Here is a 17,957-nt window from a genome sequence, read left to right as displayed (position 1 = left end):
AAACCAAAAAGCACCACACAAACAGAATTTCCACTTATTTCATTATTCATGTATTTTCTTAATAACTTCAGTGTCCCCTATGACCAGGTTGTGTGGATCAACTCAAAAGCAGTCTATAAGGTATTAATTCAGAAAAGTACATACCCAAACTTATCTTTACATTTACCAGCTTGCAGTCTCTGGCACACAGTTGGAAGCTGTAAATAGCAGCAAAGCTCATTCTCAGAGGCCTCGACTGTGAATGCACTTCCCCAGGCACTAAATTTGAACAGGAATCTCATCACCCTCTATCCCAAGAGGAAGACACATTTCTTTGATGCTGTCATGATTTATACAAATAACTGTAGGACAGTAAATAGTGCTACTTGTATTTTTGCTTTGCCTGCCCCCATGAATCTTGTGCTTGGTGCTGATGGTTCAGCTCCAGCATCAGGAAGAGGGATCTGCCCCTGCCCCAGGCACAGAGCATCTCCAGAGGCTCCACTTGGGAGCTGCAGCCTGAGAAAGGCACCAAAGACCGACCTCACATAGAAAAGCAGTCTTACTAGGAAGGAACTAGATAAATGATGTCACTTTGAGCTAAACATAGTAGCCTGGTAGATGTACACTGACTAGGCTTTTCTTTTTTAACCATTTTGAATTACCTGAGAACCCAGATACCTGCTTTCCACAGTGCTCCCTTAACCAAAGACCAGCACACTGTATAGCCCCTGCATAGGTGTTGGGGGAACCTTCTGTCCCAGCAGAGGTTTTTAATCACCTGTAGTGATTAGGCGGGGCTGAATTGCCTGACACCAAAAGCACTTAAGCTCTCAGCATAGACCCACTCAAGTGGGTGTTGATAGTCTGAAACCCACTGTAAATCTGGAAAGTTCAAGAGATGCAGGTATCTAAGTCCCAAAATGATTGTTGAGATTGGCCTCAGAAAAGTGTTCATGGGGCAGGAGGGCTGCTTTCCTAATGCTTGCCCTGTGGTCTGGGAGGTGGTGGCCTCCTATAGAAACCTTGCTCTTAGACTGCTGGAGCCTAGCCCCACTCAGCATCTGTGCACTGAGTCTTTACAGCCCACAAGTTATTCCATGCCTGCTGGGACCAAGGAAGTATTTACATCTTGCATTTGATAAAAAAAAAAACAAAACCCAAAACACCCAAACCATAGTCATGTATGGTTCCATAAAAATGATATATGAAAGCAACTGTTTGGAGCTGGATTTATTTAACATCATTCTGTACATGTTGGTTGTAAATTTAAAGAAAGACAAAAAAGGGTTTTTTTGTTGTTGTTGTTTTTCAGATGACAATGCTTATTGCATTTACCTGTGAAACTGGAAAGAGTGTAGAAGTTGATTCACATTATTGGGTAAATAATGCATGTTTAAGAAATATGACTCTGTTTGTCCCTTTTGATGGTTTTTCATTTTGTTGAATGATTTATTTATAGCATGTCTGTGAATCCAGTCCCTTCTGTGGGTGATGTCATCTTTCTCATATATTACACATGCTGCACCCCAGGGAAAAAGGCAGCAAATGTCTCACCTTCTACTGTTTCTCATTCCTCTTAGATAGTGCATATGGTTTATATACATATTTGTTTCAGCTGTCACTGAGGCATCTATTAAAAAGCATACATTTATAGAAAAAGAGAGGAAAATTACAGATGCCTGTTCAAGTTTGTTTTTTCTATTACCAATGTTTCAAATAACAAACTATTCTGTTTGTGTCATTCACTTCAGTAATTTGCAAGATATTCTCATAGTACTTTACACGTCTGGTGACTAAGACTTAGCTTGGGAGAGGCTAATCAATCCAAGGCTAAATGGTGGTAGCATGAAATAAAGCTAGGTAGAAAGACTGGAGAAGACAAACAATCACAAAAAAACCCCACAGCTTCTCCTGCTGCCACTTTCCCAAAGGAAAAGAAGGAGAAAGGAGGGTTGTTAAATATATGTCTGATTTCCCCAGTAAGAGGTCAATTGTTACATTTTTAAGGTTACTTTATTTACTTTTGATTCTATTTATTATGTATGTGAAATATGTAAATCTTTGAATCACATTGCAAAGTTACCAGAAAGCAGTAAGACAAAAAGCAATGAGAATATCCTTCTGTATTTTGGAGGCAATTTATTTCTCTATAGTGCTCTGGGAAATCCATCCCATGCATTAACCTCCCAGCTGAGCAGGTTACAAGCACTTCTCAGGAGGCAAGAAGAATTTCCAGTCTTTGGTAAGTTTTGTGAGCTGGGAATTGGTGCCTGGCCCTTACCACATAAACTGTGTTTTCCCTTGGAGAAAATATTTCTTATTTCATTGCCACCCTGCAAGTCCTTACCAGATAGTCGCTCTATTTCAAGGCTTGTCAAAACTTAAGATGGACTCAAACTTTTAAATTTTTTTTTGTCCGGCTGTAACATGGAAAGCGTCATGTATAGCTGCAACTGAGTGCCTGCTTTAAACAACAGTTCATGCAAATGAAATTGAAAATAACTTGTATAGCAATGTATTTATATGTGGCACCCCAAGTAGCTTGTTTATATTTTCCACAAGGGATAAGAATTCTGGGAATCTTTTCTCAAAAATCCTTTCTGATATATATCACCTCTAACATCCCAGTTCTCTTGCATGCAAAAATGACATTAATATGAATGAGAGTGATTTGTACAGAAAGGAGACCCTCAGAATAAAGGTGCATTGAAAGGTTCTTAGAGGAGAATTTAAGACAGAGAAAAAAATAATGGAATTATTCAGCGAGTATGGATTTGACTAGACAGTGTCCTAATCTAAGGTGTACAGTAAGTAGTTTCTGATTTTTCATACAATATCCTAAAAAAATGGTTGTTGGACCATTGTATGGTGAATATTTCTTTTAAATCTTGTATACCTGAAAATATTTGAGTTTAAATTGTTTAGTGTTTTACTTCTTAAATATTCATACATTATATATCTTTATATATACACTTCTGATTTTATATAGTAAAACTATATGTGACAGCAAAATGCATGTATCATCACTGAGGAAAATAGCCAGCTAAGCTCCAGATAAATGTCTAAGTTTCTGTCTGGGAAGCCTGAATCCATTAGTGAACTCAACTAATAGGTCAAGAAAAGTAATAGCCAAATAAATATTTTATTAGCATTTTGTGAAACTTACTAATGGTTAACCCTACTAACCCTACACTAGTGGGAAACTTCATTCAATATCAGGTCATTATTTAGTAGATATTGTCTCCAATTTCCAAAGACAAAATGTCTTTCTGGGAGTGACTGGGAAAAGGTATTTTCACATTAATTGAATTCTTTGCTCTAGGATACAATGGGAGAAATCTCCTGCTCTAACTTTTTTGCTGGTTAACTGAACACAGGGAATCAAACAGAGCTGTGTCAAGATGCATCCAAACACATATGCCACACTTACTTTTAATCAGTTTTCATTCTGAGTTTTCCCTTGAAACAGGCTGGTGTCAGGAGGGAGGAGCATCCCTCAGCTCAGGATCTTGTTCTCCACAAGTGAAGCATGGAGACGCAGCCCTCCGAGCACCTCAAGTAGTTCAGGAGATAAGTTGTCTGTGAATGCCAGCATGGATGGGGGATTATAAACCCCCACCCTCACCCTCTGTAAATTCAAGTTTTAATTTCCACTTCATGTCCTCCCTTTGGGGTCAAGTCTCACCGCAAGAGGCTGGTGGAGACGAAGTTGCCATGTGCCCCATATGAAGCCAGAGATGACACCAGGAAGCCACAGCACATCTTGCTGGCTGGGCCCCTGGGCACGTTCATTTCTCAGAAATGTCATTTAACCAGGACTGATCATGACAGATTCAGCAGCAGAGGCAGCTCCTCAGTGTTCAGAGCACTTTGGAAATTATCCTGTTGAGGCTGCCCTCTCATACAGGTGATAAAAAACAGTAGGCAACTCTTTGTAGGCAAGCTGTCTGTCCTGCCTTTCTCTTCTAACTTTATTGGTTTTCTGCTTTTTTTTTTTTCCCAAGTCAAGCCTACTCTGCGCTGTTTTTCCTGCTACCCACTGGAGTGTCTAAGTTCAGACTTCAATGGTATTTATTCTGTGAATAACGCTGTTAACACCAGCAGAACATGCATGGAGCAACAAACCACCGAACATCAGAAAAAGGATGAGATTGGTTGCACCATTTTGTTTCAATAGCAGTAAAACCCAAATGAGTCTGAAACTTGTATCTTCCTTTATGCTTTTCCAGCTTTAGTTTCATCTCTAACTCTTAGCATTTAAAAAAAAAAAAAAAAAAAAAGAAAACCTCATTCATGTTTGAAAAAAGGACTTTTTATGATTTGGTAATCACTGAGATTAGACCATAGCACTGATGTGCTGATCATGGGAGCATTCCCTTCTCAGGACACTAAATCAATTTTACTAAATTATGTTAATATTTAAGCAGGAAAAATACTTAATGATTCCCTCTTATCTAGTCCAGATGGATTGATTTCTTTTCCTAAGAGTGCAGTTTATGAAAATATTGTCTAAACTAACTGTGACAGTGCTAGAAGAACATACACTGAATGTTTCTTATGTATTATTTAAATAGCAATTTCAAGGCTCCAGCTCTAGCTGTTCAACATATAAAATTCTCACTCAGCTCTGCAGTTGGAGGAGATTCAATAGATGTGATTCTACAATTGATTTCAGTAGGTGTTTTGAGTACAAGGGGAGAAGAAAACTGGCCAACAGTATTTGTAAAGTGCTTTTGGATTCTCAGGAGTGAAGGCACCGCAGTGTAAATTCTTATTTTTGTGAGCTGGAGCACTCCTCCATCCCAGATTCTATAAGAAATTTCCCAGTTTTAAAAAACTTGTACCTATGTCCTCATTCCCCTGTTACAGATGGTCCCCCATGAAAACAGGAATGCAACAGTTATAGAACTGACACTGTATATAACGAGAGGCAGTATGTATCAGCAATATAGCAGAAGGGCAAATTCCTTTTTGCTTTGCCTTTGGCTTCATGAGTTTTGCATTCCAGTCGTAGACAGTGGTGACAGCTTCTTTCTGAGAATACTCCATAGATTGAGGCTAAGTTATTCTCCAAAATTATAGCGGCTTTACAGTCAAAAGTCCTGCAGAAGTAGTCTTTATAACCTGTAGCTACATCTATGCTAGTAAATTAAACCAGGGTCTGTTTTCTGGATCTGAGGCCAGCTGGCATGACTGGGCCACATCTATGCTATTAAACTCTCTTACTTTCCAAAACAGAGTGGCTGAATCCAAACTGCCTATTGGGAATGATCTTTGGCCCGTGCTAATTTCCAAATTGTTCCAGTGATTTTTTGGAAGAGTGTTAGCATTCACCAGCCAAAACCATGTCAGGGATTTTTTTTTTTTTTTTCTAACAATTTAACAATACAGACAGCTGAGTTCCAGTGCCTGGACTATGTGCTGACTCTGTTTTAATTTCTTAGGCTAGATGTGCTTTCTATCTCTTCCTGGTGCTTTCTATTTCCTAAGCACACACTCTACCTACAGGATACCATATCAGTGGAAAGAGTTTGTCATCTGTTCTCAGAGTAAAACTATGAACTTGCTTGAGGTCTTGAGTGGACAGAGATGTCTAATGTGAAATCCTGAGCCAGGTGTGGAGACACCAAACACATCCCATTTTTACAGTCAAGCTGTAGACATATCCTCACCCAGAACAAAGAGTGAGTTCCGAAATCTACCATGGATGGCCAGCTGATGCCAAGTGCCTAACTTCTAGGTACTGTGCCACTTGGTGCACAGCCTCTCATGTCAGTACATTTGTTAAAAAAGATTTGAATAAAGTTGCAAATGCAACTTTTCCTACATTGTTCCTTAACTTTGCATGACTGATACAGCAGCTTTAGTAATGTTTGTTTAATTGTATTTGTGCATGAAAGACTGTAATATGTATCAATATTTATATCTGTCCACTTATATACAAAATAACATGCTCAGGGAAAGGCTGGAGGGAGAACACGTGTATAAGAGATTGACGCAGAGAAAGCAAAGATAAGATTTTTCAAAATTCTATTGCCACAGTCTTCTCAAATGTCTTTAGTATTATTGTAAATACTTTCCATTTGTATGTTATTTTGTCTATATCTTTGCTTGTCTTCCAATGCAAAATACATTTGTGGGGAAATGCAGTATTTTATGCCTGACTGACTAATATAGTCAAGATATGCAAAAATGTCTAATCACAAAAGCTCTTCTTTGGGACTGGAGAAGTCTTGGATTGTTGTGACTACACCAAGATCCACGTTTCAAACAGGTACTTATCTTGGGAGGCAGGGGGATGATATTTTTGATGTTATTTCCCCTTTTACAGACACTAATATCCCACTATTCTCTTTGTGGAGCAATTCACATCAGCTTCAGGTGAAATCAGGATGGATAGTTCTAACAGTTTAAGTAGGTGGTTTTCATACATACAGTTGGGTTCACATGACTCTTTCTGTCTGCAGAACTATTGGCTTTGATAACACACAACTGATGAATGACCACATGTAGAGAAGGAAAACAAAGCTGGTTTCAAGCTCTGGCTGTCCACAGCCTCAAAAAGAGATAGTAGTAGAAGTTTCCAAGGGCATAAATGGGTAGTTCTCAGTGATTTTTCTAGTGATTTTCTACCCTTGAAAAGAGAATGAAAGGCAATGCACAGCAGTGCTACTGTCCGGGGAAGAGTTTGTTTCTGGTGTCTACAGAGTATGAGCACTAAAACTCAGTGAACGAGGTGAGTGAAATTAGGTGAATAAAAGGCAGACTTTACATAGATTTAGGGAATATTATTGTAGTAAGGTTATGCAGACAAATGAAGTCTCATCGAGTAAAGCCTATGTGCAAGTGTAAGCTACTTTACAAACAACTAGCCACAAAATAGAAGTTCTCAGTATATAGCGCTGACTTGAAAAAGCAATCTGAACACAAATTTGTTGCAGAGTTTTAATTTGATGCATATTTGGTGTCTTAGAGAAAAAAAAAAAAAAGTTATGCATATGAAACGCCCAAATGTCACATTAATATGAAACTTAATGAAACAGTTATGACAGATCTAGATTTTCTTTACCGTTATGCATTTCTTGGACTGTCTTGTGCTTGCGTGCAGATGAATCCTGCCTCATTCCCTACATACCCTTCAGTATTTCTTAACATTATAATTTGAGAAAGTAAGACTTGTATTTTAAACTATATACCTGAGCAATTTTTGTTGAAGATAATCAATAATTTAACTGCATGTACAGAGTTGTAGAAAAAGTGATCTATCATAGACACTTAGCTTATGTAAATGTCAGACTAACACAAATAAATGTAAATATCAGATTTCAAGGGACAGGGCCGAGATCAATTTACTTCGACTGTGGTGGGAATTGTCATTTCTAGAGCTGGAGATATTTGTGTGGTTTGTTTTTTTTACTATTATTTTTACTATTTATTACTACTTTTTTACTATTCTACCAAAATTTTGACAAGCTATGAAAAGATTATCTTTAAAACTTACAAAACTCCAGGAATAACACTTTAAGTTCAACAGATGAAAATTTTCTGAAGTTCTCAGGACCTTTAAGTGTATATTTTAATGGACACTACATTCCAGCCATTTAGAGTGGTCCAGCCAGCAAGCATTTCAATGAAAACACAACTACATAAGTATGTGCTTGTGTTAACTCTGTAATGACACAAATATGTTTGGGTATATGTGTGGGTCTGTGTTACCTATGCTCCATATTTTCATACATTTCTTCTAGGGTCAGACCTAACATTCAAACCTGAGAACATACTAATCAAAACTGAAATGCCAAGCAAATGTTTTTCTTCTTTCTCCCAAACACAAGCTTCTACCCTTTCTTTCATATAAAACTGAGCCAACGCTCAGGCTGCACAGCACCTCCACGGTGATGGTTCCGAGATGTGATAAAACTTGTGGTTTACCAATCCAAAAAAACTTTCAAACACTGAATAAGAGAGATTCCCAATGTGTCATGCAGAAATTCCCTCTGGCAATAAGACCTAATATAGCAGAACTCAACCTCAACTTTCCAATGCAGTAATGACATTTCTCAGTCTGGAGGAACCAAACAGAAGACTTCAGCTAGAGACATTTGAGATAGTATGGAGATGACCTTAGTCTGTTCTAGAAAGTTGCTAGTTTGTCTTTGGTTATATACAATGGGACTTGAATAAACAAAGTCTATGGGAATTAAAATACCAAACCAAACCTCTCAGCGCATTGTTTCAAAACGTTCTAAAGTAACTTAATACTTTTTTGAACCTTTTTCTGATATGTACAAAAAGGATAGTGGTATGATGGCTGTATATAATGATTTTATTTCACTGATGTACAATGACTAGCTTAATCTTCCTATTTTTAGTATGACATGTCATTCAAACTCTTACTTCACATCAGTTACACATCTCCATTCACACAAAAAGATACTACTACAACAGACTTTTGAAATTATGTAGATTGCTTTCAGTGTTCTCAATAGGTTTGTAAGTAAAACAGAAATCATTACTTGTCATCCAAGAAGGTTTTTTTGGAGAAAGAAGCTATTCAGCTAACTGCTGGGATAAGGAAGGAACAGGAACAATGGGAAGAGCCATGCTCAAGAGTCACACAAAATTATCTGGAACCTTTTATTTGGTGAACTGATTCTTCCCAGGTCTAAAGGCTTGTATCAGCTACAGCTGATGTTGATTAGAATTTTTCTACTACGTCCTGGACATTAGGAGTAACCAACAACCCCTGGTGGGAAGGAAGGTATTATCAGTTGCTATTTTCATCCCTATGTAAACTTGCAAAAGTATAGACATTAAATACAAGCAAGAGAGAGATGTGCCTTGTATATTTTTTGAAATATGGGAATATGCCTACTGGCAGGACCTCTAGAAGGTTGATTTCAGCAATAGATGGCTTGTGTTAATTAGAAATTTTGAATTTGTAACAATATAACTCCATCATTTCTATAAAACAATATTTAATATACAACAAACTTTCACCACATACACATTAAAAACACCTTTTTATAGTTCCAAGAATTGATTACAGGGTTCTCATAAAAACATTTTCATAACTAGAATCTTAATACAGAATGATTTTTTCTATGCCAAAATACATTTAGATGGTAAATTGTTTGTAGAAAAAGATACAGAGAGAAATGGGGTTTGCTGGCAGGTAATCCATTTTACTTCATTCTTTCATGGTCAGCTTTAAAGAAATATCTAAAATGGTTATCATAAAATATTGTTTTATCCAGAGACTTCACCGGGGATGGGGTGGGATGGGGGGGGGGGGGGGGGGGGGGGAGGTGTTGGGCAGCAAAAAAAAGGAAGTTAATTGGCTTATTCTCTGTTTCTATGTCTCTGAGGTGTGCCCAGAACAGCACTTACCCTCTGTACATATGACCTTGACTATAGCTATCTGTTGAGGGGTTTTCTGAAAGACATAACATTCCCATTGACTTTAACCTCTGGGTGCCCACAGAGTGGAGAGTGGATTCACTATAATAGCTGAACTGCATTTACCAAATGCAACACTGGAAAAAAAAATCCACATAAAAACACATAGGAAGATTGATCACACAATTTTATTAGAGTCTTTTGAACAATTGCATTATGTTGTTCCTTTCTTTAAAAACTCTTGCAAAAAAAGACATTGGAGTGGACTGGTTTCAACCCTGAGCATTAACACTGCATATCAAGTACTGTAGTAAAGAAGCTGGTTAAGTTTGTAGCACTAGCACAAGTCACTGATATTAATCCTCTAGGTGATCAGGTTTTTACAAAAAAAATACATAGTTTTCAATAAATAATGCTTAATTTTACAACTTTGATACAGCAATGTCATACACTGTTTTGACACATACTAAACTCTGCATGCTATATAGTCTACTAGAAGACAAAACTTTGCCATGCATTTTCTTTTTCTAGTGCTAGAAAACACTTTGTCCTCCAGTGCATTGCCTCAAGCAGCCTTACCATCTTCCTTCTCTCACAGCAATAGGCCGTGCACTGGCATGCAAAAACCTCAAGAAAAGGTTTCCCCCCCACCATCACTCAGACTTCTAAACAAAAGTACTTTTCAGCTTTTCCCCCCAAGACCTGGAGTGGCTATGAAAACTAATTTCATGTGGCCTTGAAAAGTCTTTGAAATTACATATTTTAAAAGTGTCATGCTTGAAAAACTGCTCTAAAACATTCAATTTCCCCCACCTGTGGCCATCATGCAACATCATTGAAATGTTGTAACCATCAAAAGTCCCACACTGGAAAACAGGCCTCCATTTTAAAACAGCCCACCAAAAAAATAAAAGGAAAGAAGAAAAAAAGTATCACAGCATTTATGTAAAGACTCCAAAACGCCAACATATGTACAAGAGCAAAACCAGATACAAATTGTAAATGAACTAACAATGGCATATAACTCTTCTCCCTGGCTTCGCCAGGAGTTGAGGCAAGTTGGTTTTGGAGATAAGCAGGACGATGGAAACAAAAACAAATTGTGACAATGGGAGTTCCTGGATTAATCATTATTATTTGATCAAATTTCTTCAAGTGGTGAATCAGGTCTTGATTTTCTTGGAAGTCGGAATTGCCAAAATCTTAAGCCCTAACTACTAACACAGAATTCTAAACCAGACCTGTTTCTGACTATTCACATGTCTTAGAAGTTTGGCGCCCTTGCACTTTTTCATTCTGCAAGATTGCACTTCGCAGAAAATCCAGATTTTCTAACTAACCACAACAGAAGAAATTTGATTAATTAATAAGGATTGAAACCTCCATTCTCACACTTCCAGGTTGTTGTTCATCATTGAAAACCATTCACCCCTTCTTATCCATATTGCTTTAGGGGTTTCCTTGTATCAACAGAAGTCATTCCTTTGAAATTGCTGTCAATCACAATTTTCTAAGAGTTTTTAAAATATTCCTATCTTTGCACTGGCATAAGTATTGGGTTTTCTAAGAGAATCTCAACCCAAAGAAGGTATTACTTTTATACATGAAATATTACGAACTTTTGTTTCCCTTTTTGTAAGTCATTCTACACTTTCTGCACATTTGTGCTTTATATTGAATATAAAAATAGGTCTTTAAAACTCTATTTACTTTAAACTCACTAAAAAACTACTTGCTTGTGAAATTCTCTTACAAATTCACTGCATCCATGTAGAGAAGATAAAATTAATTAGGCAGTTAATTGGTATAGGTAGTGTGCAAAAAAATTAAGAAAAACAAAAACAATCACAGCCTTCGATGTGGGTGAGGGGAAAGGAAAGAAATCAAAGGAATACAACTGTATTGTAGGGGAAATGTAAGGCAACTCATTGTATTAAGTTTTTGTTGTTTGTGTTTTTTTCCTGGCCACGCTTACAAATGAAGGTTAGGAGGAACTAAGACACCTATCCTGCCAGCAGCCCTTGCGGCAAAAACTCCCATTAAGCTCAATGAGAATTTTTTTTTTTCTTTAACCAGTGCAGGTTTAAGGCCTTATTTAGGCAACAATTGTGAAGATGTAAAAATGAACCATGTTGAATATCAAACACCTAAAAATTGAATGGCCCTGACTTTGACCCCACACCAGTTTTACCTTGGTGTAACAGAGTTGCGCTTTCCTCAAACAGGCATGAGTGAAGGATCAGACTGCACACATGCAAATCACATTCAACAGACTTGAAGAAGTTTCATCTGAACAACAGCAAATGCCTTAAGAGCATGTAGCACTCAAAGGATGCTTGGAATGAGTCTTTCTACCACATTTGTGAAAGACTGCACTTAAAGGAAGAAAATATTTCTTAGTTGTGGTTCTTTTAAAAGGAGGAGAGGAAAAACATAATAAAAACAACAAAAGGGGGGAAATGGTAAGTTTACAAAAATGTTCACTTTAAAATTAAGAAGAATCAGCATGTTTGATTAGGTTTTACATTGAGCTGACATCCTCAGTGTTAGCTAGTAAATTGCCTTTCCATAAAAGAAAGCTCATTTTTGTCCCTCCTGTCACTGAGTCCTATTACACTTAAGAGTAGTATTGTACAGAGGCAAATGCAAAGAACGTGGAAAAAAGGCCACGGGAGATACTAAGCCTGCAACAGGACTGCTCTAGCATGTCAACAAGGATTCCTATGTACACTAAAAAATAAAGGGAAACAGAAGGTATGAATATTGTTAGACATGACAAAAGCAAAAAAAAAAAAATGAGAGTAGCTTAGCAGATGCTATTTTTCATGATTAGAAGATTGGTTTTTACTCTCACTGAGATCAGCAGGAGCTTAGGCATTCAACAGCATCAAACTTCAGCCCTAACAATGTAGTGGCTTAAACAGAACACTACCTAATTTTTCCTTGAGCAATACGCAACAATAAACTCTGAAATAAAAGAAACTCAACTGTCTGAACAAATATTATTTCCCCCCCCCTGCATCATATACCCTTCAGTCAAAATATTCCTCTGATATAGTATTGTATAATTCCCATCTAGAAGAAAGAAAAGATATCCTTCTGAGTGGGTATTATATTCTTTGACTAAAGTAGACCTGTTGCTCTTTTAAAATATGCCTGACTGCTCTATGATTGGTTTCTTTAAATCAGTTATCCTTGACTAATATTTTAAATTATAATTATAAAAACAGCTTCCAAAAATATATGCAAGTCAAAAATTTTGTAGGCTGAGACACAGACCTTATCACAATGCAAACTAAATGCAGCCTATGTTTGACCATAATCATTCATAACTCATTGAACATCTGTAAAGCACAAATGTTTGACACTGCCTATTATCACTTTAATAAACAAGGATGCATATCAGAAGAAAGGGACTGGAAGAACAAGTCCCCATACTCTCATGATAGCTTGAAGAATTACTAAGAGAATTTTGGCTCAGTTTTAAGACTTAGAACCTGATCAACTTACTCCATCACCCTAGCCCAAAACCGGATTTTCGATAGCAGGATAGCGAATGGCTAGGCTAGAGCACTTCAGTGTATCTATTTTCTTTCACTCTTTTGCCTTAGAAGAGATAAATGTCATTTGTTTTCAATCTGATTTCTAAGTTATTACATGGAGAACACACTAATCATTTGAGACCAAAAACTGAAAATTCAAGAAACTCTGTTTTATTGAGGACTATCCATTGCCAAGGATATCTTGTATATTGTAATTAAGTTTGTTTTAAAACACAGTTTCTCATAAAGAATTACCACAATGCAAGACATAAATTTGAGTTCCCAGATATGCTATATCTCTTTTCTGATAGCAAAGATTTAGGCCAAACAACTTTTATTTAGAATCATGAGTGTTTTATTATTATTATTATTATTAGAAAGAGATCAGATTATATTAATCATTTTACTACCAGTTTAACTAACCTAAAGTAAGATATCTCACCACTTAAATGCCTAAGAGTTGTCTTTGATTAAACATAACATGCATGCAGGTTTTAATGTTATGTTTTATTATGCCTTACAAATGTGTATGCAGGATTTTCATTTCAGCAAGTCTGAAAGCCTGTAGCAGTGGTTGCCACCAAAATACCAGCACAGTGAATTGTCCCTGTAAACAGCTGGATCATTAATTAGTGGAGAAAAAAAATAAAAATTACCAATGCCTATTAGATAAAAAGTAAACTTCTTGAGAAACAAAGTTCCACCTTGTGAGTCTGTTGCCATCAGCAGTTATTTCAGAGCACGCAACTGAAATCTGATGGCTCCTAAGGTAAAAAAAAAAAAAAAAAAAAAAAAAGGCAAAAAATGCACACTGACAAAGTCTGCTCAAGCTACAGCAGAAGCTCGTACCCCTTCCTTGCCGTGTCCCCGCCTGGGGCGTCTCTCCGGAGCGCGGCCGCTGGCCGAGCGCTGCCCGGGGACGGGGAGATGCAGCACCGCTACCCGCAGCATCCCCGCGGCATGTCTCGCCCAGGCTATTCCGCAAAAAGAGGAAAGGGGGAGAGAAAAAAAAAAAAAAAAAAAAAAAAAAAAAAAAAGAGAGAGCAGCGGGGAGAGGACCGGGAGCAAGCGGTGTGTGTCGGGGGGGGAGCCGCGTGCCCCGCGGCGGTGGGAGCGGGCAGCCGGCCCCGCCGCGCCCCCGGCCCAGAGCCCACCGCCCCGGACACCAACCGCGGGCGGGCAGCGGGGCTCCTCCACCGCCGGCGGGGGGGGGGGGAAGCCGAAAACACCGGGGGGCGAGCCAACCTGCCGCACGGCCCGGCCCCCGGCCCGCAGCGAGCCAGCCCCGGCCCCGCCCGGCGGCGATCCCCCGGCCACCGCGCACACACGACCAGTGGGAAAAAGGCGACGGGAGGCGGAGGGAAAAAACCCCCACGGCCACTAAGCAAAAAAAACCCCACCAAAAAAACAAAAAGGAAAAGAAAAGCAGCAGTCCTTACTCTCCTTCCCCCCTAGCTATGGTCATGCACAACAGCCTACAGCTACCGCTGCTCCGCAGGCAAGGGGTGACAACATGGCATCTCCAGCGTTACTTCTACAGACACTAATAGCGATACGAGTTTCTATCAGTTCCAGCTGATTTATTAAAATTGTCAAGATACAGACTTTCAGCATTAAAAAAAAAAAAACAGGCTATGATGTTGACAGTGCACAAGTCTGCTTTTGCCATCATTTGCTACAAAATATGCAGATGGTCTGTACTTTAGATTATATTGCACAACATGAGAAACTTTTTTAACTATGTGCCTTTTTTCTTTTTTTTTTTTTTTTGCTAAAATCGAGAATCCAGTTTCATACCTTCCATCTGGGGCCCCATCCACATATCACAGCGTATGAGATACATAAAGTCCTACTATAGTACAGTACATATACAATCTTTTAAACTAAGATAACAGCTCTGAGGTCTATATCACCATTTTCAATAAATCTTTACCTACAAATATTGAACAAATCTGAACTATAGCTGTACAAAAAAATTGTTTGTTTTTTTTTTTAAAACCACAAGGCCTTTAGATGCAAGGATTATTTTTTTAAAATTTTAATCCTTTTAAAACCAGGACGTAACGTACCAACAAACTTGCATGCTAAAAACAGAGAAAAAAAAACAGAAAATAAAAGGGAAGAAGTGCCTGAAAAGTCTTACTGAAAAAACACAGCAAGAATGTTCCCTTTTCACTGTACAAAAATACGCCTGAAAATATATTAATTTTTAAAAAAGACTGAGGTCTGTTATGTATCAAAAATGTTTCAATACCTTTTTGTACTGAGGTCTAGGCTGTCTGGTATTCAATCAAGGAGGTATAAGGGAACAAGTTACAAAAAAAAAAAGTTGGCAAGTAGAAATCACATTTGTAAAACCATAAACAATTTGATCTGAAAAGTAAACTCTGATCTTAAGTCAGTTCAGTTATTTGTAAGCGTTTGTACAGTCTGCATTTTTTCAAGCTCCCTGCAGCTTTGTTAAGAATCGGATGCATAGAAGACATCAGTTTTCTCCCTCCAAAAAAAGTTGCAATGGTCCCTTTCGGAAAAAAAAAAAAGTTAGAACAGTTCTTTAAGATCTCTCACGGGAAAAAAAAAAAATCCACAAACCCCCTTGAGTAACAGTTGTGCTGCCAAAAGACTTCTTTGCAGACCATCTTCCAGACTTCAATCAGAGACCGACAAGCTTCAAACAGCGCCTTCTGTATCATTTTTTCCCCAGTCCCATTTGCCTTTTCCTGTTGTTGTTGTGATCACCAAATGCAATAAAAATAATAATAATAAAAAAAACACAAAAAAAAAATCACAACTCCCGGGCTCGGAACTAACTTCGAGATTATTTTTTTTAAAGAAAACAAGACTTTTTTTTTTAATCATCAGCATCATCATCATCACCGGCGTCGCGTCGCTCCAGCTCCGCCGCTGCCTCGCCGCCCGCCCTCGCCGCCGCCGCCCCCGCTCAGTACGTGAACACCAGGTCGGAGAAGTTCGCCTCCAGCCAGTCGCCCGCAATCATCTCGCTCAGCTCCGGGGTGCAGTAGTCGGGGAACTCGAAGTGGGAGCCGAGGCTGCCCTCGCTGAAGGAGTCCAGGTCCTTGTCCACCAGCGAGAGGGAGAGGTTGCCGGCGGCGGCGCCCGCCCCCAGCTCGGCGGCGGCGTGGCCGTGCTGGGAGAAGTTGAGGCTGAGGTCGAAGAGCAGGTCGTCCGCCTCCTCGCTGCCAGCCGACGAGGTGGAGATGGACCGGGAGGAGGCCGGGGAGAGGCCGGGCGGCTGCTGCGGCGGCGGCGGGCCCTGCTTGGTGATGTTCTTGAAGCTGTAGTAGAGTCTGCTGCCGCCACCGCCCGCCGCCGCGGCGCCGCCCCGCACCTCCTCGTAGAGGCTCGCCCCCTCGGTGGACTCCGCCGAGGAGCTCAAGGTGGGACTCGCCGGCACTTTGGCCACGTTGTACCGCCGCAGCTGCTGCGGCCCCGGCTCCTCGTCCTCCTCCTCGTCCTCCGCCTCCTGTTTGATCCGCAGCTGCAGCTCGTCCTCGTCGTCCTCGTCGTCCTCATCGTCGTCCATGAAGACGCACTTGACCGTCTTGCTGCTCACTTTCAGGGTGCCGAAGACGTACTCGTCTCCTGCGTAGTCCCCGTGGTGGTGGGCGGCTTTGGCTCCCGGCTTGGGGGGCGAGGAGGCGGAGGAGGCTTTCAGCTTGCTACACTTCTTGCTGGAGCTCTTGGCGCTTTTGCTGCCGCCGCTGCCGGTGGGCGCGTTTTTCTCCGGACTTTGGCTGGCGTTGGGCTTGGCCGACGGGTCCATTTTGGGCTTTTTCCTGGGCCGGTATTTGTAGTCGGGGTAATCGGCCATGTGCTTGAGCCGCAGCCTCTCCGCCTCCCGGATGAACGGGATCTTCTCGCTGTCCTTCAGCATTTTCCACCGCTTGCCCAGGCGCTTGGAGATCTCCGCGTTGTGCATGTCCGGGGACTGCTCCATGATTTTTCTCCTCTCGATCTTTGACCACACCATGAACGCGTTCATCGGCCTCTTTATGTGCCCCGACGCGGTTTTGCACCAGTCCGGGTCGCTCTCGTCCAAAGCGACCGGGCTGCACGCCATGAACTCGCCCTCTTCTGTGTCCATCGCCTCCCGGGGCAGGTTGCTCTCCGCCTCCGTACTTTCCGCTTGCTGCACCATGGTGGGCTCTGGCCGCAGCGCCGCTCTTCCCGCCGCGCCGCTCCCCTCCGAGCCGACACAGCCGCCCCCTCCCGCCGCCGCCGCACCTTGCCCCCGCTGCGAGCCGAGCGGCGCCGCCGCCGCGCTGCCGGGCGGAGCCCGCGGGGCCACCGGCGGGCGCTGCCTGCTGCCCGCAGCCCCGGCGGGCCGCTGGGCCGGGCCGGGCTGGGGCGCGGCTGGGCTGGTGCCGCTCGGCGCCGCGCTGTGCCCGTGCCCCGGCCTCGCGCCGCCGCCCGCCCTGCCCCGCCGCGCCGCGCGCGCTCCCCCTTCTGCAAAACTCCCGGCGCCGGGCCCAACTAGTTATCAGCGTTTCATATGGGTGACATCACTCCCGCCGCCGGCCAATGGCGGCGCCCGGCCGCGCCCACCCGCACGCCCACCGCTCTCACCGGCGCCCCGCCCCCAACCGCCCCCCGCGCAGGGGGTGTGTGAGCGCGGGGCGGCCGTGGCGGGAGGGGGGGGGCGCTGGCTCCCGCCGCCCCGTCCCCCCACCCGGGGGGTAGCGGCCGCGCCGCGGGGTGCTTCGCCCGCTGGCGGCTGCCGCCGGGCGCGGAGCGGAGAGGGGCGAGGCGGGGAGGGGGTCGGCGGCGGCTTCCCCGCGGTCCGCTCGCCTCGGGAGGCCGCGGAGCCCCGCGTGGCTCGGGGCGGCAGGGGGCGCTGGCGCTCCGCTGCCGTTACAGCGGCGGTGCTGCGGCCGCTCTGCCGGGAGCGGGGCCGCGGCCGTGGCCGTCGCCGTCCCTGCCGCCTGCCCGCCGGGCCGGGCTCGGCCGCCGCTGCGCCGCGGGCGCGTGGGGCGGCCCTCGCCGGAGGAGAGCGCCTCCCGCGGCGCGGCTGCG

General features: G+C 42.2%; 1 protein-coding gene across 1 annotated transcript; it reads right to left on the bottom strand.

Moving 5' to 3' along the window:
- Positions 1-9,550: 9,550 nt before the first annotated feature.
- SOX11 (SRY-box transcription factor 11) lies at positions 9,551-17,366 on the bottom strand. The gene has a single exon (XM_056344515.1). The coding sequence runs from the start codon at positions 17,080-17,082 to the stop codon at positions 15,865-15,867; it is 1,218 nt and encodes a 405-aa protein (XP_056200490.1). The 5' UTR covers positions 17,083-17,366; the 3' UTR covers positions 9,551-15,864.
- Between the last annotated feature and the right edge of the window lie 591 nt (positions 17,367-17,957).

Source organism: Falco biarmicus, chromosome 6 (genome assembly GCF_023638135.1).
Source record: "Falco biarmicus isolate bFalBia1 chromosome 6, bFalBia1.pri, whole genome shotgun sequence".
NCBI classification, from domain to species: Eukaryota; Metazoa; Chordata; class Aves; order Falconiformes; family Falconidae; genus Falco; species Falco biarmicus.
This window is presented reverse-complemented; position numbering and strand designations above follow the sequence as displayed.